Consider the following 27,737-nt stretch of genomic DNA (forward strand, 5'->3'; position numbering starts at 1 on the left):
ACACCTGTGCTCAAATCACAGCATAATGGTGATTTGCATCAGTGTGTTGAAGGCTGAATATTAGAAGAAATTCAAACGAACTGGCTATTCTATTAAAGCCGAGCTAATCGCCCCTCAGATTTGTGAATGAAAGTAGTTACAGTTGAATTGTCTCCCTCTGTCCGCCGGGGTGAGAAGCTGCTTGTGGTGGGAGGGAGGCGGCGGCTGTCAAACTCCTTATCCGGGCTTTTCCCGGCTCTGAAACGAGCACACCCACCGCGCGCCAATGGCAAGGTGGAACAACAGGTAGGCGTCCTCCACCCGCCTCCCTCCCTCCCCTCCGTCGGTGCGTCTCGGAGAAGCAAGTGGACCCACTATCCGCTGCGTGGAAATGAGAGCAGAACTTCGCCCGTTGTTTGCTTGATTGTCTGGGCCGGTTTGTCTGCACAGTGGAGGAGTTTTAATGCGCTTGCTCTGACAGTCCAGCTTTGTTTGAAAGACCTCAGAGATTCGCTCTGAAACGTCTGCTAATTAATAAATCGGATAAATCGCGTTTGCGACATCAGGCGCAGGTGTTTGTCATCATGTGGATATGCTGATGGTAAGCGTGGTCTTTTTCTCGCGTGTTAAAGCGGTTCAGGGATTTAAAATTAGGGTTAAGTTGTGACTGCAGTGAAAAAAGCTCGATGGGTTTGTGCGTGCGTGCGTGTGTTATATTGAGACTGGGAAACAAAATATTTCCTCAGTCATTTTGTGGTATCGCCGTTTGTTGTTGCATAATCCAAGAAGTGTAGCAATAAGTTGACTATCCCACCATGTGACTCACAACAATAACGCCTCCATCATATTCTTATGTAAGTTTCTGCTCCTGTTTTAGAATCCAAATGTCTTTATACACTCACCCACCATTCTTGTGAATTAAAAAAAAAAGTGTGTAGTAGCAGCAGGGATTTTTAATCACCTGCTTCGTTTTCCTCTTATCTGACCTCTTTTCATCTACTCCTATTCCTCACAGCTGCCATATTATCTTCACCACTGAACTCTGAGCTGATTGAAAGAGGTCAGAGGCTCTCTGACTTACAGATCCCCCTCACCCTGCATGAGGACATGGAGGTCCTGCGCAGGTCTTCAGTGTTTGCTGCAGAGGTCCTGGATGTGTTTGATCGATCACTGACCGAGAAGGAGCTGGTGACCCAGTCTAAGGCGCTGTGCAGAGACTACATCTTGTCGAGGCTCAACCAAAACGGGTTGGGATGGTCTAAAACTGAACTCAATTTTTCTCCCTCAAACACAGCGCTGGCTGAAGTGTCTATGGTGCTTCTCTGTCTTGGTAAGTTTCCATAAATGCCACCTTATCGATGACCTCTGAACTATGATTGCCTTGCTTCATTATTAGTGCTGTCATGAAAATAGCATGACATGAAAAAAAGGATAATGGGTATCTTTGGGATGTTTTTTCTTCTTCTTGTCCAACAACCATACTTAAAATGAAAGGAAATGTTGTGTTTAAGCATCTCAGAAATGATTGACATTACATTTCATGCATTTGCAATCTAACATGCATTCCATTTTCACGATCTGCCGATTAGCTGCTCAACTAATTGATTATTTGTTTGGCCCATAAAATGTCAGAAAGTAGCAACGGCTGTATTGAATTTACACCTGCTTTCAGAGAATGGTAAAGAAACCAGAAAATTGCGAATGATTAGAGACTGAATTTGCTGATCACCTACATTATGATCCTGTGTCTGGAGTATTTGCTACATTTGCAATATATTAAAGCAACACATTAGGCTTATACTCCACATGTCTATACAGCCTGTACTGAGCATTTGAAGCTCTGATGAGCTCAGACCAAATGATGAGTCGAGGATTATATCTGCATGTGTGAGAACAGCTTGAACCAAAACCAGGCAGCAGCGGTCCAGCCCTCCTCTTCACATCTATCTTTTCTCAGCACACGGGTATCTGAGGGAACTCTTGTCACGTGAAATGTTTGAATTCAATATTCAAGCAGGTTAAAATGTGTGACGTGGTACACGTTCACCTGTTTTTAATCTCCTTCGCTCAGATTCACTTCCTAACAGACTTTTCTCCTTTTCTTTTTTTTGTTTCTGCTCTCCCTCTGTTACCTAGGCGATGAGCTGGAGTGTATACAGCCCAGTTTGTACAGGAACGTGGCGCGGCAGCTCAACATTTCTGTTGCCATGGAGAACATGGTTTCGGATGCCTTCATCGGTGTAGCAACAGAGATTTTCTCAGCAGGTACAAGGCTGTTATGAAGCTCAGTGTTGATGATGATGATGCATCGCAGTAGAAATTAAAAGAGCACAGGAAGTGACCTTCACTTATGGAGGCACTGACTGTGAACCTCTGCAGCTTTCACCAGGCTCATTCGGCTCAGAGTGAGTGGGTGCGAATCAGATGTAGGTGGAGTGAGACTCCATCTGAAACACATAATTAGTCCTACATCCAAGTTTCTATGTTTAGACATTAGTTTACTAAATTGAGCCCAAGTTTGGGATGTGGATGCTGAACATAAAAGGGCTTCTTGGTAGCGTTGTCGTGTCTTGCTAAGAGAACTCAAACATTTTTCTTTAATTAATATAGAGTAGTCCTGTGACAGATTGGCGACCTGCACAGGGTGTAACCTGAACTGGATAAGCAGTAGAAAATGGATGGATGGCTTAATGTAGCATAGTGTTAAAGTGTAAGCCAGCATGTCCAATCTTGGGCCTCTCAAAACGATGCACAGGAAGGAAAATTAATGCAGAGCGGCAGGGGATAATGGTGTTGCCTAAGAAAAGATTTTAGATTCTCTAGTTGGTTTTTGGCTTTTCTGAGTTTTGACCTTCCTGAGCCTACATGTTCTTAGGTTATCTTTGAGTTTTCCTCCATGTTGCTTCTGGTTTCTTTCTGTAACCCTACAATGTGTATGTTACGTTAGGGGTAGCATGCTTCTCACCCGCTGTCAGCCGGGACAGGCTTGAGTCTGGTTGGATGGGCATTTAAGAAAATAGAATGAAGGCCGGATGGCTGTATGAGGTTGAATTGTAGTCACTGTTAGTCTAAGAAAGCTAGCTGCTAACTCCATAGTGTGCTAACGAAGACGGTTCAAAATCTAGGAGACACAAATCCCTGGGTGAGTTCCTTCAGGATAGTTATCGAGTGTAGATGTAGGTGTGCTGATCTGTCCGCTGTGGTGAAGTCTTCCAAATAAGGCTAAAGCTGAAAGAAGAATCATTTAGCCAATTATAAGATATGTAACATAATTCTGGTGCTTAATTTTGTCTGCATTTTCTTGATTTTTTTTTTTTTTTTTTGTTCTTAAATTTTGTACTGATACAGAAGCAACTGCTGTTGTGCACAAAGAAAATCACAATCTCCAGCTGTGCTCTTTGGTGGTGTGATTTATTTATTTATTTTTGAACTCTGAGTAAATCTTGTAATTGTGTCCTCACATAGTTCAGGTGTTGTTTTTGGCAAATAATTCATCTGGTGGTTGTTGTTGTTATTATTATTATTATTATTATTACATCCAGTCTAACATAGACACAGCCTTACTTTAATACCCTTATGTAAAAATTTGCAGGCTACACCAGTGGAGTTCTGGGATGATACCAGCCATAATTTTTTTTTTTTATCATCAACAATTTTTATTTATTTCATTTTAAACTTCAATAGCAGAACTTAAATGCATAAATAAATAATTTAAAAAACAACAACAACAAAAACAAACAGAAAAACAACAACAAAAAAAACCAAACAAAAAACAAAGGGAAGTTATCCTATTCTTTCTTCGCACACCAATCCCCACACCACCACTCTGTCATTACTCCTCTGTTCTTCAAGTTACAGAAAGCCAGCTTGTGAAGATGGACCAAATACAATCATATTGATGCAATTTATCTAATAAACCATAAGTCACTTTTTCGTAAGACGCCAACTTAGCCATTGTCATTAGCCACTCTTCATAGGGAGGGGGTTCTTTTTCCGTCAATGTCTTAGCAGGACCTGTTTGGTCGTAGTAAGAGCCTGAATAACCCATCTTTTTGTATAACTGGAAAAATCTCCATCAGAAAGTTCTGTGGTTATACCAAGTATGGACAGTTTTGGTGAGATACCAAATCTCCTTTTCAAAACACTGAAAATTACCTCCATTATGTTTTCCCACCAATCCCGAAGTGCCGAACAGCTCCATAAGATATGTAAAATCAAAGCGTTTTGACCATCACATCTCCAACATTCGTCCGTAGGGGCCAGGTTCCATTTATACAATTATTGCGGTGTTCGATGCCACCTATGGATTATCTTAAGTTGAATAAATCTACTGCCTGTTTCTTTATACATAGTATTAACATTTTGAAAACATGAATCCCGTTCAACTGAAGGATATGTCCAATGCCATGTCCTGGGCCCAGTAGCCCTTAACTTTAAGGAGCGGGTCAGCTGACCATTCTTGCAATAAATGATAAATCTTAGAAGTGATACCTTTACCCAAGGATGATCTTGAGAGCACGACTTCCACAGGGCTGCCCACAGGACAACTCAAGGGGGTTCCCAGCCACTTCGATAATGAACTATGTATTTGAGCTTATCTTCAGAATTGATTATGCTGCAACTTATATAACTCCACAATTTTATCAAAGCTTAAAAAACATTTGGTCCCACAGTCAAATAAATCTGATACATAAATGATGCCTGCCTTACGCCACTGTAACCAGTCAACCGATGTCCCTCCAATTAAAATTCTTTTATTACTCCATAAGGTTGTCGAAGGAGATTTAATAAAGTCCCAGCGACCCGCCCTATGTAATTTACACCACAATGTCTTCGCATTCGCAATTATAGGATGGGTAAGTTTATGACTGGTATCAAACAGCTCCTTCCAAGGAGAAATACCGCCATTAACTTCCGTCTCTATATGGGACCAAATGGGTTTAACAGTAGATAACCAAGCTCTAAGTTGTTTCACATTCATCACCCAATAATACCATTCGAAATTAAGCAATGAAAAACCTCCTTGTTTTGCACTCGCTTGAAGTTTCTTAATACTTAAACAATGTGGTGAGCTATCCCAAAGAAACTGCTGGATCAAAAAGTCTAGATCTTAGTCTAGATCTGGAATATTTAATAAAATATAAAAGGTCATGGGTGCAGTCATCATCTTAATACAGCTAATTTTACCCCATATTGTGAGACGTACCCTGGACCATCTACCAAATTCCATTTTTATTCTTTCAAACATTGGCTCCATATTTGCTCGAACCATCTTAGTGTAATCCAAGGTAATTTGTATCCCCAAATACCTCAAACCATTCACGGACCACCGAAACTCCCACTGTTTAAATAAAGTATGAGGGCAGTGTCCTGACATAGGCATTGCCTCTGATTTATCCCAGTTGACGTGATACCCTGAAAGCAGCGTAAAGCTTTCTATACATTCTAATAGGGCTGGAATAGACTTCCCAGGCTGTGTCATAAGTAACTACATATCATCTGCATATAATAGAAGCTTATGTTGATTATTATCCATCAAAATTCCAAATATATTTACATTATTTCTCTGTTTTTGTGCCAAAGGCTCTATAGTAATAACAAAAAGCCCGGGGCTAAGGGGACAGCCTTGTCTTGTGGATCTCTGTAAAAGAAATAGATCTGATATGAGCCCATTCGTCAATACTCGCGCTGAAGGCGAATCATATATCTTTATCAACCTAATAAAATTGTCACCAAAACCAAACTTTTCTAATGTCTTAAACAGATAATCCCACTCAACACAATCAAAAGCTTTAGCAGCATCCAGCGATAGGGCCACTGTTGGATGTACTGAATCATAAACATAATTTTGCAAATTAACCAGCCGCCTAATATTATCTGAACCATAGCGGTTTGGAACAAAACCAGATTGGTCTGCATGTATTATTTTCGCCATTACTACTTTTAATCAACCCGCTAAGACCTTTGCCAAGATTTTTTGGTCAGAATTAAGCAAAGATATGGGGCGTTAACCACTTGGGTCTAAAGGGTGTTTCCCAGTTCTAGGAATAAATGTTAGAAGTCCAGAGTGCATTGACTGAGGTAAGGAGATACCAGCCAAAATTTTTAAAATAAGTTGGCCAATAGGTGAAAATATTTTTGTTGTTTTTGTTATTTTAATTTGTGTTTATTTACTCTTTTTTTGATAAGATCTAGTTGGTTTTTTTTTTTTTTTTTTTTTTAAAAAAAAGTGAACTTTGGAATAACTAACAAAGACTCAAAGTTAATGAGCTGGGAACAGATAAACATCCTCTGCTTCCTCTGCTAAATGTCATCCTGTCTCAATCTATGCTGATGTAGCTTAGCAACATCTTCTTCCTTGCACCTATTCTTCTTCTTGCTCTTCCTGTGGAGGCTCCACAGCAGGTCATCTCCATCTCACCCTATCCCTAGCATCCTCCTCTGTCACAGCCTCTCCCATATTAAGTCATGTAAATAACACTGTGCCATCTGTGAAACTTCTCTGCGGTCTTGCCCTTTTCCTCCTGCCTGGCAGCTCCATGTTCAACACCCTTTGCCCAGTATATCCACTATCCTTCCTCTGCATGTGTCCAAGGTTGTCACCAAACTGCTCTGCCTCAGCTGTCCCTTTCTGATGTACTTGTTTATTTAATAAAAACATATGGTCAGCTATTCCTGTGGTTCATTAGATTAAAACCAAGGAGAAGATGGCTTAGGACAACAGCAGCTGGCTCTGGCTTGAATGTGGAATTTCTTACTTGATTCACAGTTGTTACCTCTGGATAAACAGCCCAAGTGGTTCTTCCTGTTATTCCTGGCTAGGAGTGATTTGTGCTAATCTAGTGACAACATTGCAGAACAAATGTGTCAAAAAGCCTGTTGGTTAAATTCTAGTTGAGTCTATTTGGGTGAAGTCGATCATGCTGGTCTTGGTCTTGTGCCTTTTTTTTTTTTTAAATTCTTTTATTTATGTTGTCTTGACAACAGATGTGTTTTGTAAACTGTCCAAAGAAGGAAAGACATTTTGAAGGATCCAAATAAAGAGTGACTTTATGTCCTCTGTATGCGCCTCGGGAATAGATTAGAGAGTCTGGTAAAACTTTGACGCGGGACCAGGAAAGATCAAACACAGACTTGGTTAATGACATTTTCATGCTTGTGTTCTGGATAAATGTCTGCTCTTTTTGACGTCACGAGGGTATCGTTTTTAGAAACGGCGTGGGATTCCTCCTCAAGAACAACAAACTGGTGAACCCAGGCAGCCCCAGCCCTCTGGGACGGGTTGGAACTTGACTATAAATAAAGAAAAAAAAAAGGCATGTGTGTTTTTCCTGCAGTCTCGAGATTGTTTTAAAACCACCCTTTAAGCTTTTAGTTAGTCATTACTTTGTGGTGGACATAAAGGAATGACATTTATATGGCATCTGTGGATCATATCTACATATCTTCCTTTGGAAACAGTCATCTGTTCTGTGGTCGCCTTCAGTAAAATCAACACGGCTCATCTCTCCTCCATCCATCTTCACCTGCCTCCCACTTCTGTTCTTTCTCTTTCCGCCCTCCTCTCCTCCAGCTTTATCCCCGGCAATCTTGTCTCTATTCTTGGCCCGCTTCTCAGTAGGGAGGGAGACATGACGTGCTCTGACAGCTTCCACGGACAGTTATCTCATTTAAGCTCTATCCTTTAATAGCCACACTCAGAGGCTGTGGCTCAGCTCTAAGGAGCAACCATGACAATGCAAGCAGGGCTAAAGGGGGCCAATGCCATTAAGCCCTGCACTGCATCAATGACGTTCGTTATAACAATCCCTCGTTGCACTGGAAACTTTGCCTGGAGTGGCCGGATGCCGTCATTTATCATATTGGACTGTTTTGAGGTCGGTGCCTCTTGGGTAACGGGACAAATACTTGGTCTTTTTCAGCTCCGCTGCTTCTGCTCCATTCACAGTTCAGTTTTGAACCTGTTGACCTTCCCGTATCTGAAACTGCGTCAGTGGCAGTGCAGTCTAAACCTGTTTATTTTACAGCCTGGCGTGGCCTTATCGATAGCATTAACACCAGTTTGTTGACTTTCATATTTACAAGGTGCACCAACTGCCCTCTGTGCTTCCTGTCAGGTCACAGAATATGAGGCTGGAAAGCGATGGGTGTTGCTTTGTGTGGGAGGGGATGTTTATAGTGGGGTAAAGATGGCAGTTTGATTTTCGGTGGCTGCAGATAAACAAAATCCAGATCAGCTTGAACTGTGGAAGCACAGATACACAGATATAGAATAATTAAACATAATCCACTGGTGTCTGTTTTTTCCTGTAGGCATAACATGGGGTAAGGTGGTGTCCATGTTTGCGGTAGCTGGAGCCCTGGCAGTGGACTGTGTCAGACAAGGCCATCCGGCTACAGTGCACATCTTAGTGGACAGTCTGGGACAGTTTGTCCGCAAATTCCTGGTTCCCTGGCTGAAGCGACGGGGAGGATGGGTAAGTTTCTGCCTCAGCAAAATTTTGGGCAAACATGAAATGCATAAAAAGTTGACATTTGAGATACAACAGCGATTTGCATTTGCTAGTTTTGTGTGTGTGTGTGCAGGGGTGGGGTGGGGATTTGAATTTGATGCACTGCTTTGTGCATGACAAACATGCTGATTGTGCATGAAGCTCCGTCAGCTTTTAGTCGTCTTTCAGCAGTCTGAGATATGGGGATGCTATTTGCTTACTCTGGCTTCCTGCTGGATGATTTGATGAAAAGTTTCTGCTGTAAAGTGGATCATTCTCATGCTTGATTTAAATAATATTCAAACTCTGTTTTATTTTACTTTAGTGTATGTGTGTCTGTGCATCTTCCGAGTCAGACAGTATTTTTACTCTTAGTGGACTGACAAAAGAGACAACAGATTGCAATAAGAAATGCCACTAGTAAAAAGGCATTATGACATTTAACTCATTTGATTTCCTCAGTAACATTAATTTTACAACTTCTTTCTTTCAGACTCACAAATTCAGGTAGAAAACAAAAACTGTAATACTAATGACATCTATAGACTAGAATTAAAATACTGAGATCCTCACATACTGGGGAAAATAAAATATGAAATTTCATTTAAACAGTTAATTTTATTTGTAACAATACAATGCAACTTTATTTATATAGTACATTTAAAACCGAAGGTACACCAAAGTGCTTCACAACAAAGTTAAAACATAAGATAGAAGATAAAAGGCTCTAAGAGAGTACCCCCCCCCCCCAAAAAAAAGTACAAAGTAAGAAATAAAACATTAGAGCATAGTTTAGAGGATACAATTACTGAGTATTCATAAATATAAGGTGGGAGTTTTTATACAGTGGAACATTAGTAGAAGATAACATAAGGGTAAAATAATATAGGGAATGTGCACTAACTGAAAACGCTCGGTCAAACAGTTTTTAACTGAGATTTAAATGAATAGATGGAATCAGAGGCGCGGATAGCAGCAGGAAGATTGTTCCAGAGGCTCGGGGCTGCCAGGGCAAAAGCACGGTCACCTCTGGTCTTTAGCTGGGATCTAGGCTGCACTAAGAGTAATTGTCCTGATGATCTTAGAGCTCCCCTAGGGTTATGTGGACTAAGGAGTTCAATGAGGTAGCACGGCGCAGCATTGTTTATGATTTTAAAGGTAATTCCAATAACTGCAATTTAATCACACATTAAGTGTGATTTTTAAGTACTAAAAACTCTGTTCTTCTCTAAAATGCATCTAGTCTGCTCTTTTCCAGCTCCTATGTCTATTCGTGGACTGTACCAGGGTAGTTTTGCATGATTCACAGTTCAAAAATAATCCTTACTGACCTTAGATCAGTCCTCGTAGTAGCTCCTCAGTTCGCCGGCTATCTAATTCTCTTCCTTTCTTATGATTGGCTGTTCCCAATTGTGACTAGCCAGACCTGATGCAAAAGTCTGCTATCAGTGACATCATACAGATTCAAGAGTAGGAAAAAAAAACCCTCATCTGAAATGGAGTGTGCAAAGCATCTGATGCTTTTTGGCTCATAGGAATTACTTGCACAAACACCTCCTGTTCAATATGAGTGTCCACCATTGCTGCAGTGCATTCTGAAAGTGTATGTGTAAAATTTTTTATATATCAGAAAATAAATGGAAGCACAAAGTTTCCCTTTTAATATTTATACTTCAAGAAATTTAACAAGTTTGTTTGTTTTTAAATATCCCTTTTATCTCATTTTGTTAAGGTGGAGATCACAAAATGTGTGGTGAAAAAGGATTTTTGCCCTGAAGAAAACTGGCTGTCCTCTGCCTTTGAGTCCCTCAAGTGGTTCCTCACGACGATGTATGTCTACATCATGAAGGAGCTGTGAACGAACAGCGTGTGGGAGGTGGGACGGTGGGGGTGTCATGTGTGGGATTAAAATCTCAGACTTGTCAATAAAAAGCTGGAGTGGAGAGGGTCGCTGTGATTGATGGGGATTGAGCCTGCCGGTAGATTTCAGTTGCTGTGTATGGCCATCAGCAAATGTTTGACCAACAAATGTTTGTGTTCTCTCAGTGTCGGCAGAGCCCGTGAAGTGGTTACCCTTCATCCAAAGAGTAGTCACCGTGACATTTAAGGGCATATCACTCCGCCTCTATGTATTATCTTACTGCTTTAACCGGTGTAGTAAGCAAGGCTTCTCCAGTGTTGTAACGTGAGGCTGTTCATACTCCAGAGACAAACACTCAGACGTTTTAATGTGGTGTTTCTCAGAATATTCACACTTAAAGAGGCGAAAACTGTGTTTGTGATGAAACTGACGCTCAGCTGGCTGGGTCCTGTTGTGAGGTTTGAGTCTGGAAAAAGTGAGTTCACGCCTCAAGAGTAATGTCAGGTGGATTCAACTGTTTACACTTCATGGAGTAACTCTATTGTACTTCACCAAAGCACAAAGAGTCTCTTTACAAATATGATCCATTTAAAAATAATGAAGAGAAACGTTGGATCTCATTGCGCTCATTTTTGGCCAAAGAACTCGAGGAATGGTAATATATATATATATATATATATATATACTGAATGTGCATATTTTTGTGGACACTGATTTCCTTTTAGATTTGTAAATAGTCTATTTATGATTTTATTTTTTTTATTTAATGACTTGTATTTCAAACCACTGCAGTATGAGGACGCCACTACAGCAGCTGTTTAGGATGATTGTGTGTGATGGGTGTCACTTTAAGTGTGAACTTATAAATGTGTCTAAAAGTTTTTATGAAACCTATAATAAACTTCAACCTTCACAGACGGGACTTTTGTGATGCTTTTGTTATAACAGGCTCATCCTTACCCTTGCTGTGAGGAATACGAGGTGGTAAAGAACAGCCCTGTAGGGTGACGAGGTGAGGGTGTTTAATGCTGCCTGGGTCATTGAGGAAGAGTTGGATTTGGTTAAAAAGAAGCGGCTTAGATAATTTTGAAAACCTGAGGCAGACAACTGGTGGAAAAAGTGTTAACAGGACCCCTTTGTTGCAGGGAATTAGTCGCTTCCTTTACCCAATTTGTCCCTCTTCTTACAAAGGCAAGAAAACGGAGCGAAAAATAGAATTTTACACGAGGATTTATAATATCACGCAACTAAAGACATCAGAGCTTTAACTGTTCCTCAAGGTGCTCCACAATCTTAGCTCTGTGTTTACATTATATGGCGCTTTCTATTTAAAAACCATGGCTGTAACAGTCATCGTGTGTCAGCCTGCAGTGTCTTCTCGTGTTTCCAGCGCCGATGTTGTGTGTTGCAGTGCATTAACACACGCTAATCAGATTTGTATCATCCATCAGGACAGAAACGCATTAATAGACTCAAACAAGCAAAGACAAAATGAGTAATTTAATTTATCCAGCACACGAAGCTGCCCCCACGCAGACATGGATGTCTGTGAGCACATATGTGAAAACAGTGGCCTTAAATAGTCCTTTTTTTTTCTACATAGTGCCACTCAGTAAAAGAAAAAACCCCTGAAGCCCACATTCAAAGGACAGTGCAATGTCTCCAGCTGCTTTAGCTTACAATTTTATGATAGTGCAGTGACAGTCACATATAGTACTTCTATTATCTTCACATTGAAATAGCTTTACAGATTAAATATACACCATGAACATCCTGATATTGTCTGTGATGTTTAACTAGTGGTTAAGATTAAGTTTGATTATTTCAGTTCAACAGGTTATACCACAGCCTTTTTACCACATAACAGTATAGAGGTATATCTCTGTAGATTTGTTTGTTTTTCTTGCACAGCTGGAATTATTGATCGAGTGTTTCCAGATATATTTTTATATCTGGAAACTTATTTCAGTGCATGAGAAGCCCTCCTGCTTGCTCAAGACGATCGACGGTAGGTGATGCGCAAGTGCTGCATCAGGGGCTGGTTGTCTGTTGCCATAGAAACTGTCTGCTCCAGCTTCCCGTCAGACCGGAGCTGAAACACTCTGCAAATCTAAAGAGGGGAAAGCGAGCAGGAGTCACTTTATTGATCACAAGAGGTTTGATGGCCAAGTGTCATATTTAATCCTCTTATTTCTGCAGCTCAGTGAGTGCGTCTTGCAGACTCGGGATTAGCTTTACCTGCTTTACGTAAGGCTCTTTTGCAAAAGAGGTTCGGGCTAGTTGCAGGGACTGCAGGCTCAGCTGCTGCCCTGTCAGCTCTCCCTCCTCGATTTCCACCAGACCTGCAGCAGACGACACAAGGGGTATCGTGTGGGTATTGAAAGAAGGGTAAATCACTGGAAAAAAATAATTAATTTGCCACAAATGTGATCTAATAAAAGCTTTTTATCACTGCAGTAAGCTTTGAAAAAATACTGTTTGAAATAGTTTTCTTTCCTGTGGTTATTGAATGTCATAGCAGGAGAAAACAGATGAGTAAAACACATTTACTCGGCCCTGTAAGCTTGAATATCAGGAAAAGCCAGCCAAACGCAATCCAGACATTATTGTGTTGTTTTTTGCACTGAGAGACACTTTTGGTCCCCTAAAGAGGATTTATCCAGAGCAAAAAAAGAAAATTACCAGCACTGTAATAACATTTTTAAACATTTTGTCAGTTCACCTTCATTTAAAAATACTGGTGGCCACCAGTGCTGAGACCAGTGTTACCCCTCAGCCTCCTGGTGGACACATCAATGGTATCAGTTTCAAAATCCTGTGACGACAACACCCCATCAGGCTGTAGGGCCTACAGGCTTGTGGGGTGGTTACTGGTGATGACGAGCGAGGCTGATGCACATTTACAAAAGGTACATCGGGACTCATCACATCACATGACCTTTACAACTGAACCAGAGTCCAATCTGATGAAAAAAAAAAAAAAGTGAATACAATGACGTGAATTTCACCTGAGTTCTGTGCAATGATGAAGGCCACTCTGTTAGTCCCCGGCTGCATTCGAACAAACCCGCACTCTCTGTGCAGGGGCTTCTTAGACTCGGCATGAAATGCATTGAACCTGTAAAACACGACATCAGTGGGAGATCATGTGACGTCCGGTGACGAGCTCTTGTTATCGGCAGATTTTATTAATTTTATTCCAGTTGAATTTAAATGAAATACACAAACTTAAAACTTACACAAAAGACATTTTCCAGCGTGTTAAACTTAAGCATAATTTATGAGTCTGTTCTCTTGAAACACTGAACTCAAAGTCACACAGTTCACTCGTAAGATATTCTGACGTGCAGAACAGCCAGTGACCTTGCAGTTATATTGACTAAATGTTCCAATCTATAAATATCTGTTATTACTTGATTTGCCACTTCTTCATATAACCTACATGAAGTTGATGACTGGTTGTCCTACATGACTGAAATGCAGCGTCTCTGTGTAACGGAAAAGTTTTATGGTGGGGAAGGAGCCCTCTCCTGGTTCATCACACTCCCAGGTGAAGCCATTCCAGAGGGAGGAGGGTGGGGTTCAGCTCCACTGATGGTTAAAAAGATAAAGCACAAGACACAAACAAACAAATTACGCAGCATTACTATAAAAAAAGAAAAGAAAAAAGAAGCTTCATCATGTAATCATGTAACAGAATCATTTTCTGAAGGATTCAAACTGGATTTGTTTGATTTGCTCCTTGGGCAGATAGACTTAAAATCTGAACCATCTTCAGTTAAAAGAAAAATGTCATGGCATGATAATGTTTAATACCAAATATATTTAACAGAAGCTCTCTTTAATCAAAAAGATTAGGATTTTTAAACTCTTTAAACTTCCACTAGAATTTTTTCTTATTACTTAAAAAAAAACAGTCAGAAAGTCAAGCACAGAACACGTTTTTGTGTATCAGATGGGCAGAGATAAAAGCAAACTGCACACACTTTGTTAAGTAAAATAACCCACGCTCTTTGTTTAACTACGTGCAGACTCAAAGACCATTTAGAGGCAGGGAAAAAACCTCCGACAGGAACGTTCAAACTTGCATACATCTACAACACTACATGCCAAACAGTAGCTTCCATCCAAAATGGCTTTAAAAGAAGGAGCTTTTTGGCCAGTTTCAACAAATGTGGAGATTTTGTAGCAAGAAAAAGAAGTCTGAGGCTAAATCCCAGGAAAATATGTCACATTTAGAGAAATGGGTATAATAGAGAGCCAGATACTTGGACAGGCAGACTTTACCAGAGAGAAATGTTCCCAAGCAAAAAAAGATGAGCTAAATTTGTCACGTCATTCAATGCAGTGGAACAAAGCATTAAAAACAAATTAAGATTTACTGAGACTGATAATATCCACAAATTACTCTTAATCAATTTTAGGAAGCATGATGTACATGGCATGCATTGTCTCCAAGCAAACCGCCAACAAACATGACTGGGTAAAGAAAACAAAACTATATCTATCTATCTATCTATCTATCTATCTATCTATCTATCTATCTATCTATCTATCTATCTATATGTATGGAGAGAGAGAGAGAGAGAGAGAGAGAGAGAGAGAGAGAGAGAGAGAGAGAGAGAGAGCCTGAGAGGTTTTGCAAAGAATAATTGGAGAAACTCCCCAACAGTAGGTGTGCCAAGCTTGTAGCATCAAGCTCAGAGACTTGAGGCTGTAATTACTGGCAAAGGGGCTCAAGCTAACTTTTTTTTTTCTCCACATTTTTTTTCCGGGTAGAATTTTGAACACTGGATTTAATCCATGTTGTAAAAAGGCTGTAACTTGATAAAATGTAGAATAAGTGAAGTGCTGTAAATACTTTCTGGATGCACTGTAAGCAAAATTATTGTAGTCACCACATAGGAAGGAGGAGACATCTGTTAATTATTTTATTAACTGTAACCCTTATTTTCCAACTCTTTACAATGTCACAGCTTTTTAAGCTGTAATAATAAAATGATGATTTTAAGGCAAATGACTGGAGTGTAAATGTGCCAGTTTGTGAAGGGGAATATCCGCTGCATAGTGGAACTCTTCATGGTGACTCGAGCGCACTACAAATCTCTGGCATTACAGCAAAGCTGCTTTTTCCATAAACTCACCGTTTCCCATTTTCTTTGTGATGTTCAGCCATGTTTTAGATGTTACAACACCTCTTTATTTGAGCTTTGAGAATTAAAGTTTACCACCATCTTCTGATACCTTAGGGTATTTACAACCAGGTGAAACCAGTGGAAGAATCCATGGACAACACAATACTGCTGGAGGAACATTACCTACAAAACAACCTGAAACCAGCTAAGCAACAATTATTATGCAGAAACATGCATGTTCTATTGAAATTACACAACAGGGAATGAAAGCGTGGCAGTAAGGTAGCATGCATAGTGCTGTTAATTATCTGAAAGCAATATTCCTGGTGGAAAAAAAAAAGTTTTTCTTTAAACTAACGATACTTTCCAGTACCACATTACCAAATCAAAAGTCTCATAGTTTATCACAAGATAAACTTCACCATTACTGGCTATTTCAATTTGAGGAATTGAACAATGTGATGTGATCCAATAATATAAAAATTCATTTTAAAACACTACCTCTCAATCAAGTAAAATAAACTGCAAAAAAGGTTTTGATGATTTGGAAATAAGTGAAGCTGCATTTATGAATAACACAATATGAGAACATAATCTGGTCCCTTTCATTGGCATTCTGGATAAAGCAGAGGCAAGTCAAACAAGATGGTAAATGGAAATTTCCAATCTCACTAAAACCTCGAAGCACCTTACAATATGAGCCATTCACGTGTCACACAGGGACACTTCAATGTGAAGAAGGTCAATTCCTGAGCCAAAGCATAGAGGAGCTTTCTGCTTTAAGTTCTGTTTTTCCTTTGAGTTTGCAGTGTGAGTCTGGTCAGGTTTAAGTACCTAAACTACTCAGTAGGATTTAGTGGAGAAAAAAAGAAAAAGAAAACAGGTCATGGAATTTGATAAAATATGTCCTTTCAACAAGCTAAACGACATCCTACTGGTTTTGTGGACAGAAAGCCTTGAAGGTCATCTTCTTCTAAAAGTGCAGCTGAGGTGTATCATCATAGGGAAAGGGCTGAGCGTGGAAGAAAGTCAACTAAGGCTGCACGCTACGAGAGCGAAACAGTAAACACATCAAAAGAAATTCACTATTTTTCCATTAGAGACAAGAAGTGGTGGCTGGGGTAGGCAGTGCCCATTCTGAGAAATGAATGTTAAACCAGTCTCTGAACGAAATCACTTTATTTACCTACACGCCCTCTCTTATTATTCTTGCTTGGTGTCTTAGGTCCTCCCTTAGAGGTGCGAGAAAAATACGGCAACGCAACAGGCATTTAACGTGTTATTTTAAAGCAACGTCAATTTGAAAACACAGCTAGAGTTAGTGCTCCTCCTAAACAATAGAATTTAATTTATCTTCACACCCATGCTACAGACTCTGTTAAGTGAACTGAAGAACCCGTTTAGCTGCCCTCAGTGTTCCAACTTAAACACCTTTGATTCTTCTCCACTTGTCTCTCTGGTTTCTAAAATTTACCAGTCCCTTATATAGTTTCACAGCTGATCTTATGTTTTACCAGCTCTGTGTTTTTTCACCTGTTCACTTGGTGGATTTCAACGGCACCATTTAAAACGTGCAGAAAATGCAGCACACGTGCCTCATGGGTCCACTTCTGCACCCAGAGTGATATCTTTTGTTTTTCTCGTGATTTGCCTTTGCAATCTGAGACAAATATTTATGTAGTGTCTCCTTCCATATGTGTGTATAGCTGCAATCGTGCATACTGGTTCATAATTGTGGTTTAAGGCAACTTTTTTTTTCTTTGAATTTGTTGTAAAGGTGGACTGACTTTTGTAAGTACCCTTTAAAATTTACATTTAACGGGTATTAGTGTTGATTTTAGTTTAGTGGACACAGTCTGTATGATGTTGTTTTTTAATGACATAGCAAAGTGACTTAAGCCAAATGCTGACTTGACAAAGTTGGTTGTCCATCCAGTTCATCTACTCTGGTCCCAACCCTGTTGTTCACAACCGTTATGAATTTGAACTGCAGGTTTGAGAGAACGAGTTGCAGCAAGAAAGCCATTGCTAAGATGCCAGAATAAAACAAAGGGACTTGCCTGGGCCATGAAACACCGCTATTGGAGTACTGAAGACTGGAAGAAGGTATTATGGACTGATGAATCAAAATTTGGAACCTTTGCTTCATCACACAGGATCTTTGTACAGCTTCGAGTAGGCAAAAGGATGGTTCCACAGTGTGTGGCATCAACTGTCAAACATGGAGGAGGAAGTGTGATGGTCTGGGGCTGTTTTGTTGGATCCAAGGTCGGTGACTTGTACAGAGTAAGAGGCACCCTGAACCCAAACAGCTACCACAGCATTCTGCAGTGCCCTTTGGTATGTGCCTAGTATGTGCCTACAGCAAGATAATGACCGAAAACAAACCCAGTGTCTGGGCTAGTAATCAACAATGTAATCAATAGTAATCAACAATAGGGCCGTAATGATGCACTGAATACAGATCTTGATTCAAATGTGCTGTATTCATTTAGTCTCACATTAGAGCAAAGAACTCCACATGCATTAATCAGCGCATGCTTGATTGTGCACACATGGTCAGCACTCGCATCTAAACTGCAAAATATTTACCGTTCAGCTGTGTGCAGGACCTCAAAGTTATTTCAGATCTTCGCTGCACTGCTGCGTCTCAGCGCACTAAAGGTCAGCTCTGCTGCGTAATTCTCTTTGGCCTCGTTGAGCCACTCCTGCGAAAATGCCTCCAGACCTGCAGGTCAGGTCACAGTGAGGTATCCAGGTCGAGCAGTGACCCACATTTGGGAGCTGCTCTCGTAAAGGGTTTATGCCTCACTGTTCCTTAGTAGTTTCTTGTGGGATTTCTGTTACTGAATCTTATATGTAGGAGGTGGTTCTTGAAGCTGAAATTTTCCATCCATTCGCTTCCGCTTATCCTTTTCAGGGTCGCGGGGGGCGCTGGAGCCTATCCCAGCTGTCATAGGGCGAAAGGCGGGGTACACCCTGGACAGGTCGCCAGTCTGTCGCAGGGCCAACACACAGGGACAGACAACAATTCACACTCACATTCACTCGCACATTCACACCTAGTGGCAATTTGGATTATCCAATTAACCTATCCCCACAAGCTGCATGTCTTTGGACGGTGGGAGGAAGCCGGAGTACCCGGGGAGAACATGCAAACTCCACACAGAAAGACCCCGGCCTGATGGTGGAATTGAACTCAGGACCTTCTTGCTGTGAGGCAACAGTGCTAACCACCATGCCACCGTGCTGCTCAGCTGAAATTTTAGTAAAAAAAACAAAAACAAGACAAGACAAAACAAAACAAAACAAAACAAAACAAAAAAAATCCACCTCTTTGTCCAATGCTTTGCTGTTGTCATAGAAAATAAAAGGGCACTAATGCAGTCAGGGAGCCTTATTAGCTTTTAAAACACATTTATATATTTCCATCCAGGAGGAACGAGCCTTCAATAATAATAATGATAATAATGATAATAATTTAAAAAAAAATCAAAAAAATAAATAAAAAAAATCACACTGCATCCTACACTACAGTTGCGCTGTCCTGTGACAAGACTTTGAAAGTGCATGATGAATCTTCTCTGAATATGCTACATCGCTGGTCAAACCAAAGCCCTGCGTGACCGGCTCATTTGGTTTAATGATGGAGGGCAAGAAGGCAGAAGTGGTGTCCCACAGGAAGAAAAAGAGAGAGATAACTGAAGCAATTTTGGATGCTCAGGGCTCTAGAGTGTGACCAATTTGGTTGCACATGCGACCTAATTTCTCAATGGTGCAACTAAAAAAAAAATCCTAGGTCCAACCGGTGCGACCAGCCGTTCAAATAAAAAAAGAAAAAAAAAAGTATCCTAAACTGTGAAAGTCTCTGTGTGGTCAGACACACATTTTGCCCATATCGTGGTCTAAACCAGTCAGAGTCAAAATTGAATCGAATCGTACTGATTATATAAATCATTGACAATACCCAGTCCTAGTAAGTAGCCTAGGCTGTGGATGTAGCTGTGGGTAATGAGAAAAGAACGATTTATAACTTTTTTATTAAGTTAAGGCCCGATCCATGTGAAATTCACAGCCAGTGCTCTGACACGGAACCATCAACCTCTCAGGTTATGCCTAACACTGGTCTGGAGACGGCATCAGATAGTGAGCCACATACGATCGACTCCGAGCCAGACCCCACTGAAAGTAAAAGGGGGAAAGTGTATATGTAGTGTATTTCAAAGAGAGTGGTTTGACCCGTTTCCCTGGCTAAGATACAGTAAAGCTGACAACATGATGAACTGCATTTACTGTCATGAGTTTGGAAAGACCATGGCAGTCCTGCTAATACGTTCCAAATCGAAACGCTAAAAACGCACAGTGTATCCTGAAAACACATTATATGATGTGATAAATGCACTACCCAAGTGTCCCCTCTCCCCATGCCTTTTTGCAGCAGGCAGCAGCAAACAGGCCTTCAGAGGAGTCCGAGATGATGATTACGTTTGACATTGCCTACAATATTGCCAAAGAGTGCCAAAGCACTTAAGCACAAGCACTTTTTCAGTAACTTATCTTTCTGGTAGAACTGTGCTCCAAATAAAGAATTACAAATCAATATTGTCTGTATGGACAGAATTTTTTTCAAGTGAACATGTAAAACTGTGGGGTTAAGAGATTCGGTTGAAAAATTTGGATGCACCTCACATTTGTGCTGGTGCACCTAAGAAAAAAGTCTAGAGCCCTGCACTAGGTGGCGTAATGTTGCTGCAAACGAAGGTCTTCGTTTTACAACAACCTCTCATGTAAATCGAAACCTTAAATCTAAACGCTGTTGATATGAAAGATAAAACTGAGGACTTGTCCTCGCAGGACCGTCACAGGAGCAGCTCGGTCCTTCCGGTGGTAGTTTGTTTACTGTTAACGAGGCTAACTTTGAAGTTAGCTTGGTTAAGTTAAAGATAGAAAAATAACTGTGCAGTTGGCTTGAGTTAAAGTGCAAAGAGAGTTCGAATGACACGAAAACAAAGATACTACACTTATAAACGTCTGAGCCTTTATAAGTAACATTAAAAGTCAGCACAGTTAGCTTGTGCTTACAGGAGCTGATGACGATTGAGAATAATACTACCAGTATTAAACTGTTAAAATGTTGTTGTTGTTTTTTCAATTTAAAATAAAAATAAAAAATAACCTACCCGTGTTATTGACAGGACAGGCCATTACAGTCGGTTTCGGAACAGCCAAACTTAGCCAGTACTACAGAAACGTCACTCCACGCACAGCGCGGTGTTGACGCAGAATGATGTAGATTTACGCAAGGCATCCTGGGAAACGTAGTATGCACAGAGAAGTACTCCCTTCTTTTTCTTCTTTCGTCTGCTCCCTTTAGGGGTCGCCACAACGGATCATTTGAATCCACCTCATCCTGTCCCTAGCGTCCTCCTCTGTCACACCAGTCCAGCTGTCATTCCTCTTCTCTCCAGAGCATACCATGCAGAACAGGTGTTTGATAAAATAAAGCTCACTTTATTGACATTTTCAGTGCACTCACCATGGGCCCAATAATATCTGTTTATTTATTTCATCATTAGCCTACTTATACAAGAAAAAACTGTGTTTTTCTAAAATCCCTGTAGTCATAAAAGCATTCCCAAAATGTATGCACAGTTCCAACTGTCCTTCATACGGACACTGAGTGTTCTTTTCTTTAAATTCCCTAATGAATTAGTACATAGTCAGTGGTTTAGGAATATAGGCTCTTAAGGCTTGCTTTTTTTGCAGTTTTTCAGAGCATCTGCCAGGGCGTGCAGTGCCATGTCAGCATTAGTCTTCTCACAGTTGTATCCCATCAATCCAATCCTCATCACCTAATTAAATGAGAGATGGAAAGCACATTACATGAGTATACTCTGCAGCAATTCAGCAGGATGATTCAGAAAGCTGCTCAGACACCAAAGTGATGACTTTGCTGTTGTTAAAAAGCCATTGTAATTAAACCTGTCACACAGTACCTGGAAATGGTCCTTAAACATTATATCTTTGTTTGTCTGGATTAGTTTGATTCAAGACAAGATATGCATGTTAATTTAAGAGAAAAGGACAACAGGACAGGAAGCTGAAAAGCTAGAACGCCCTGAAACTACTACTACACATCAGAATTAGTTACCACCAATAATGACTGTAAAATTAACTCACCATGCCAATGGAAGGGCCCAGTCCTCCTGTCATCTCCATGTGGTGATGTTTCATGATATATGTCAGCATCTCCCTCCAGTCGTAGCCTTCAGGGATAGCAATGGTGGTGACGGAGGGAAGCCTCAAATCCTGCAGGACACATATAAAAAATGGCTTTCGTCGCAACACAAGGAAAACTGCTCCAGTGAGTTTAAAAGCAACACAAATATAAAGCTAAGTTGTACAGTGTTGTTTTGTTTGTCTCTATTATTTTGTTTCATGTAAATATCCCCTTTATTCTCTCTGTGTATCTATGTTTTCATGGCACCACGATGCTATTTTCTTGCATTTCTGTCTCACTCTTTCGGGGACGAATAGCTTGAGGCCCAGATCCTCCAGTCCTCTGTACAGGTAGGCTGCTACCTCCTTGTGCTTCTTCCAGGACTCCTCCAGCCCCTAGAGGGAGACAAAGATTTATTGTGTTTAGAAATAAATACCTAAAAGGGTAGGGACTTGATCATTGATAGTGTTCCTGTCAGTAATACCAACTCAGAGGTTACTAAACAGACAACGATTATAACATTTATTTTGTTTGACTGGGATCACTCAGATGCCTGGAGTCTAAAAGATCATGTAACTACCAAAGGAAGCATGCACATTTTGCCTCACATAATTTACTCCATTAGTTAGCACAAACATAAAAGAGAAGGCAGTTCACTCACTAAAATACTGACTGTATAACATACTTTTCAGTTAGATAATTTCAAAAGACAACTCACATCCTCAGTTCTCAAAAAGCTGGGGCACTGTGCATTAATTGGCAACAGATCAGTAACATGATTGGGTATAAAAAGAGCATCTTAGAGAGCAACATATGTTTCCATGGCTTCATATTAGCAGAGCCCTGCAGTCCAGACTTGTGACTAAACATCATGAAACAAAAGACATGACAAAGAAGAGCCAGGACGGTCGAGGAGCTAGAATATGATATTAGACAAAAATGGGGCAGCCTTCCTCTTGGTCTCTTTAGTTGTCAGACGCTTATAGGCGGCTTTTAAAAGAAGGGATGCTACACAGTGATAAACAGTACCCTATCCCAATTTTGTTGAGACATGTTGCTGCCATCAAATTAAAAAATTACCCTCTTTTCATAAAATGGTCCATTTTGTCAGTTTAAACACTTGATATGTTTTCTGTGTTCTGCTGTGAATGAAAAATGGCTTTATGATACTGTAAATCATTGCATTCTGTTTTTATTTGTACTTTGCATAGTTTCCGAAACCTTTTTGGAAATCTGTGTTGTATACAAAGAATAACAGTATCTAGAAATTACAGATTTTTTGTTCAGAAATGTGACTGAAGAAGTTGGGAAATATCCCTTTACCCTCTCAGCAAGAATGGCCAGACTCTCTCTCAGGGCGAAGAATCCAGACACTGGACCGGTGTGGTGGTATCTAAAAGCCACATGACACAATGACACTTTTACAATTCAAGGTTTAGTAGCTTGAATAATATTTTTGAATTTTTTTTTCTCATTCTAGGAGTTTTCCTGCAACATTTAACTTTAAACTAAAGTTTAGAGGGTATTTGGAACTACCAACAATCAGCTTGTAATCAGTTATCTGCTGTGGACTTACACCCTTGCTGGTTTGCCATCGCAGCCCCAGTAGTTGGACAGATGTGTCATATCAAAGAGGTAGGAGACTGGTTTTGTTTTCCTGTTAAACATCTTGTGGCTGTGCAGAGGAGATAGCATTGCCTGAACTACTTTTTGCTTTTTTGTGTGTTTTTTATTTTAAATATTTGTAACAATTTAGGATAAGATGCATGCATAACCACTCCACCGTCTCCCTCCTTACCATGCTCTGTCATTAAAAGAGATGGGTGCTGTACCAGGAGGTGCATTCAGAGCCTTTTGAGAACCAGAGTAGAGGATATCGATATCTGGAAACACAATAAAAGACGGATTAAATCCCACACAGGCGCATCTGATGGTAGGAGAGGAAGTTGATCTTTCATCACCGCCTTACTTTGCTTGTCCATAAAGATTGGTGCCGCACCGAGTGAAGCGACTGTGTCGACCAGGAAAAGGCAGTCATGTCTGCGCGAGATGTAACAATGAGGAGTGAGAAATATGACACTATAATCTGTTATGCGCTGTTTTAGACTGATGTGGTGGGAGGCTCACTTTCTGCAGATGTCTCCAATGCCATCAACTGGGTGACACAGACCAGCAGAGGACTCCCCGTGTGTGAGGAAAAACAGGCCAGGCTTGTGCTTTTTTATGGCCTACGGCGAGATGTGAAGACAAATTTAATCATGTGTGCATGGTGTAAGTGAATCTTAGTGATTTACCCAACTTAACCCTTACATACTGTTCAAATTTCATGCCTTCACAGATTTGTTTCAGCCACGCCAGGCTTTCCCTCATAATATACAAAATTTTAAAGTACAGCTCTATTTAGGATGTATCAATAGCCTGTCTGACATAAATAGATGATTAAACCTTAGTTAATGTTTCAGAAGTTTTATAGCACCCTTTTTTGTAGAAAAAAACATCTACTATCACATAATACCATTTCTCTAAGGCATGAAGACACTAACAGCCATAATGATTTGAATATATTTTATTGAAAGTGACTATGGTAAGAACATCCTGAAATGCTAGGATTTCTTATACAACTCTTTATAACCATTACAACACTCATCACTGCTATATGATTAAAAAATCTCAATCACTACCATATATTATATAATACCATAACAATGAATATTAACAATATTCATTTAACATTAATTAAAACTTTGAACACAAAATGTGCTTATTGCAAACTAGTCTGTTTGTTCACAGCAGTGACAGGAGTGCGTGGGACCTGCACATGTGTTCACACACTCTCTGAAATGGCAGCTCAGGTGCCTTTATTATCTTATGACGCCCTTCAGGCCTATTTTGGTCTTGGTCTCTGTTCTAATCTCACTTAGGGCAGAATAAATAGATTTTAATAATCATGGGTGGCATGCTTGCAGGTGTAAATGTAACATATTTTCCATTATTTAGAGTTTGTCTTACTGTCCACTCAAAGTGCTTTGAACTGAAAGTTACACTTTAACTATTCATTATAACAAATACCTCATATACTTATGGCCAGTGTAGAGTCACCAGTTAACCTAACATTGATGTCTTTGGACTGCAGGAGGATCCCAGAATACCCAGGAGACCATGCAACATGCACCCCAGCCAGGATTTAAACCAGGAATCTTTTTTCTGTGGGGCAACAGTGCTAACCACCCTATTTTAAATCTTGTGTCAAGGCACCATGTCTAAATTCACCCTCTGACCACTCTAGGTTTTTTTTCCAATTGTGCACAAAATATCACTGAATACTGCAAAGCTTGTTTTTACTACTTCACTGTTTTGAGATCCCCTCCACGATCCTTCACAGACCAGCAGGACAATTCTGGTGACAGTGTCAGAGGACAGTGTCATGGTCAACCTTTAACTCTGTCACCACTGGCCCATACAAAAATACAGACAGACGTGTATTTTTTGTGTCTTTGTGCACACAGACATGAAACACACACACTTGGCAAGTACAGTTTCACAATTTCTAGATTCCCTAAAACCAACGTTTTCCTTTATTTGACCAACACTGACATTTTACAATACTCGCTTTAGGTATATTCATCAAAGTTAGGGCAGAAAGAAAAGACTTGAACAATATGTAAGGATTAAAAATCTCACCTTTAGCATCATGGGCTCGGGCGGATATTTTTATTTTATTTTATAGTAATAATTTCTCCTTCAACAATATCTTTAAATACCTGCTCAATTTCCGTATTGGTGAAATATCCTCCAGGCGTTTTTACCATTCTGTGTACATTGGCACCTACAGATAAAAACATATTCTCTGTAAGCTACTGAATAAATACATAAATTGGCTAATAGTTAAACAATCGGTATCAATGTAGTGTACTTATTAAGTGTGCGTAAACCTGTGCGTAAACGCTTACCCATCCTCTCTGCAATTTCTGCAACGCGCTTTCCCCAGATCCCGTTGATGGCTATGAGCACGCTCTCTCCGGGCTCCACCGTGTTGAATACCGCACACTCCATAGCCGCGTGCCCGGAGCCGCTCATAGCTATAGTCATGTTGTTCTCTGTCTGAAAGGCATACTGGATTCCTTTCTTGATGTCATTCATGATCTGTGACACGAAGTGAAAATTGGAAATAATTTCAAGTTTAATTTGTCAGGAATGGTCACTGTTGACGCTCAGGTGGGCTGTGCGTAATTACGCACAAGCTTATGTCCTAAGGATACATTTGGTCTTTTGTTGTTGTTGTTTTTAAAAATAAATTTTAACATGAAAAAAAGACAGAGAAGAATTTTTGGTCTGAGTTATTTGTGTGCCAAAAACAACTTAAAATCAAAAATTTCAATCTAATAAAGCAATTTTAGTGGTAAAAATGATGATTAGGCCTTGCCAAAGCAAAGATGGAAAACAAAAATATCCACTGGTCACAAACTTACAGAGCTAGTCCAGATTCACCACATTAGGAAGCCGTTCCTATTTCCCAGATAAAAATAATTTGAATTTCCAGTATAAATTAACTCAAACAAAAAGCACTTACCTCATACATTTCTGGGTGCAGGTGACCAATTATTGGTCTGGACCCTGCAGCTAAGATGCGTGGAGGAACGTTCGACGGTCCCGGTCCGAACAGGTAACGAAGAGGCACCTCCAGTGGTCGCAGCATGCATGCCGGCGGCGGTATAGTGACGGAGGACATGGAGCGGTCCTGGCGCAGCAGCACTGGCGCGCTCCTCGCGGCCAGCGGACCTTCGAGGGCCGCTGATGTCTGCTGGGCGAGCAGGGCGCCCCGGCTGAACAATGCCCGCTGCATCATGGCTGATGACCCGATACTGAGAAGCTTGCGCCCGGTGAGGTCACTTATGCGAGACAGTTAGACTGAACCGGAGTGTGTGACAAGGTGAAGATTTAAAACAAACAGGTCTTTGACCTGCTGGCCACGAAGTGTTGTGCGTCACACTTAAGGGTTGGCATCTTGTGCATGACGACACACCAAATAGCAATGCATGTAGTAATGAGAATGTACTGTTCTACACATTTATTTATTATAGCCTAGTTTTTGTAGCTTCCTGTTCTCATGCTAGAGATAGTGGAAGCTTTTAAACTTTTTTTTAACGTTTTAAACTTTAAACTTTAAGCCTCTCATATCATAATTTTATAAGGGCCTTTTAATGTTGGAAAAACTATATGTGGAGATTAAAAACCATTTTGGGAAACCTTTCATTGCATTAGTAATAAACGTGTGTGGGTAGAACTATTAAACATCCTAGTGACACAAGTTATTCAATACTGTTTAGTGTAATTTATACTTAAGTTATGTCTGGCCAAGACTGTCCTGTAAAGACTCAGAGGTCTACTACAGCTTTTACAGTTTGGATCCACCACAACTGGTTTTGGTGACTCATTTCTGGTCTAAATCAACACACTTGACTCTTGAACTATGTGGAAAAATGAAGTCCTACACTTGTCAGCTTAGAACCAGTTGAGGTGAGTTTGTAGGTTAGTTGATTTTGTAACTGCAAGTATTCAGTCTGTAAAGAGGAGTTTCCTCTCAGAGAGCCAATCTGCTCTCTCAGAGGAAGAAGTGGGGCAGGGAAACAAACAGCCACACACCTACCAACCCACCCACCCACCCATCCACTCATATGAACACAACACACTCCAACAAACAACTCGGGCTTATTATCTAATGTGTATGAGTATTGACATATGCTATTATGTGGGGTCGTTCTCTTGATAAGAAACAAAAATATAAATGATCATATGGTTATTACACAAGTGTTTTCTTGTTTCCAAACAGAACAGCAACCTATAGATTTACTGGATATCGGAAATCCAGATAAAGGAGGCAGGATAGAGATATTATATTTTTAAATTAAGAAAAAAAAGTTGTTATAACTTTCAGAGCTACTGGGCACTCTTCACTGCTTCCTCCAAGCTGAACCTCAACATATCTTATTTGTAGTGAAACAGCGTCTATGCTTCAAGCAACAGATGCATATTGGACAGCAATTTCCAAA

The 27,737-nt window shown here is 40.3% G+C and overlaps 3 protein-coding genes across 3 annotated transcripts; 1 reads left to right on the top strand and 2 right to left on the bottom strand.

Annotated features, from left to right (window-relative positions):
- Nucleotides 1–345: 345 nt before the first annotated feature.
- On the top strand, nucleotides 346–11,169 carry bokb (BCL2 family apoptosis regulator BOK b). Its single transcript, XM_085388427.1, has 5 exons — nucleotides 346–580; nucleotides 995–1,309; nucleotides 2,116–2,244; nucleotides 8,293–8,456; nucleotides 10,204–11,169. Exons 2-5 carry the CDS (start codon nucleotides 1,087–1,089, stop codon nucleotides 10,327–10,329), a joined length of 642 nt encoding a protein of 213 aa, XP_085244553.1. The 5' UTR covers nucleotides 346–580; nucleotides 995–1,086; the 3' UTR covers nucleotides 10,330–11,169.
- A 1,060-nt stretch (nucleotides 11,170–12,229) lies between these two features.
- Nucleotides 12,230–20,748, bottom strand: thap4 (THAP domain containing 4). Its single transcript, XM_085388428.1, is given in 6 exon segments — nucleotides 12,230–12,442; nucleotides 12,571–12,674; nucleotides 13,341–13,450; nucleotides 13,775–13,885; nucleotides 13,887–13,923; nucleotides 20,648–20,748. Coding segments are annotated over 6 exon segments (504 nt in total). The 5' UTR covers nucleotides 20,673–20,748; the 3' UTR covers nucleotides 12,230–12,325.
- A 245-nt stretch (nucleotides 20,749–20,993) lies between these two features.
- Nucleotides 20,994–26,616, bottom strand: agxtb (alanine--glyoxylate and serine--pyruvate aminotransferase b). Its single transcript, XM_085388426.1, has 11 exons — nucleotides 26,258–26,616; nucleotides 25,638–25,830; nucleotides 25,449–25,513; nucleotides 23,815–23,915; nucleotides 23,657–23,727; nucleotides 23,486–23,570; nucleotides 23,264–23,362; nucleotides 23,011–23,080; nucleotides 21,987–22,082; nucleotides 21,648–21,776; nucleotides 20,994–21,319 (listed from the first exon to the last, which is right to left on the bottom strand). Exons 1-11 carry the CDS (start codon nucleotides 26,531–26,533, stop codon nucleotides 21,212–21,214), a joined length of 1,293 nt encoding a protein of 430 aa, XP_085244552.1. The 5' UTR covers nucleotides 26,534–26,616; the 3' UTR covers nucleotides 20,994–21,211.
- Nucleotides 26,617–27,737: the final 1,121 nt, after the last annotated feature.

Source organism: Rhamphochromis longiceps, linkage group LG18 (genome assembly GCF_057381845.1).
Source record: "Rhamphochromis longiceps isolate RC_006_pf linkage group LG18, R_longiceps_female_GT1.1, whole genome shotgun sequence".
Taxonomy (NCBI): Eukaryota; Metazoa; Chordata; class Actinopteri; order Cichliformes; family Cichlidae; genus Rhamphochromis; species Rhamphochromis longiceps.

Bases quoted from the DNA above. Each gene is read 5' to 3' on its own strand.
- bokb (XM_085388427.1), top strand. From the start codon at position 1,087: ATGGAGGTCCTGCGCAGGTCTTCAGTGTTTGCTGCAGAGGTCCTGGAT. The intron at 1,310-2,115 runs GTAAGTTTCCAT...TCTGTTACCTAG, and splicing joins TATGGTGCTTCTCTGTCTTG to GCGATGAGCTGGAGTGTATA. The intron at 2,245-8,292 runs GTACAAGGCTGT...TTTTTCCTGTAG, and splicing joins AACAGAGATTTTCTCAGCAG to GCATAACATGGGGTAAGGTG.
- agxtb (XM_085388426.1), bottom strand. From the start codon at position 26,533: ATGATGCAGCGGGCATTGTTCAGCCGGGGCGCCCTGCTCGCCCAGCAG. The intron at 22,083-23,010 runs GTAAAGGGATAT...GTCTCCCTCTAG, and splicing joins TGGCCATTCTTGCTGAGAGG to GGGCTGGAGGAGTCCTGGAA. The intron at 21,777-21,986 runs GTGAGACAGAAA...TGTGTCCTGCAG, and splicing joins AGCTATTCGTCCCCGAAAGA to GATTTGAGGCTTCCCTCCGT.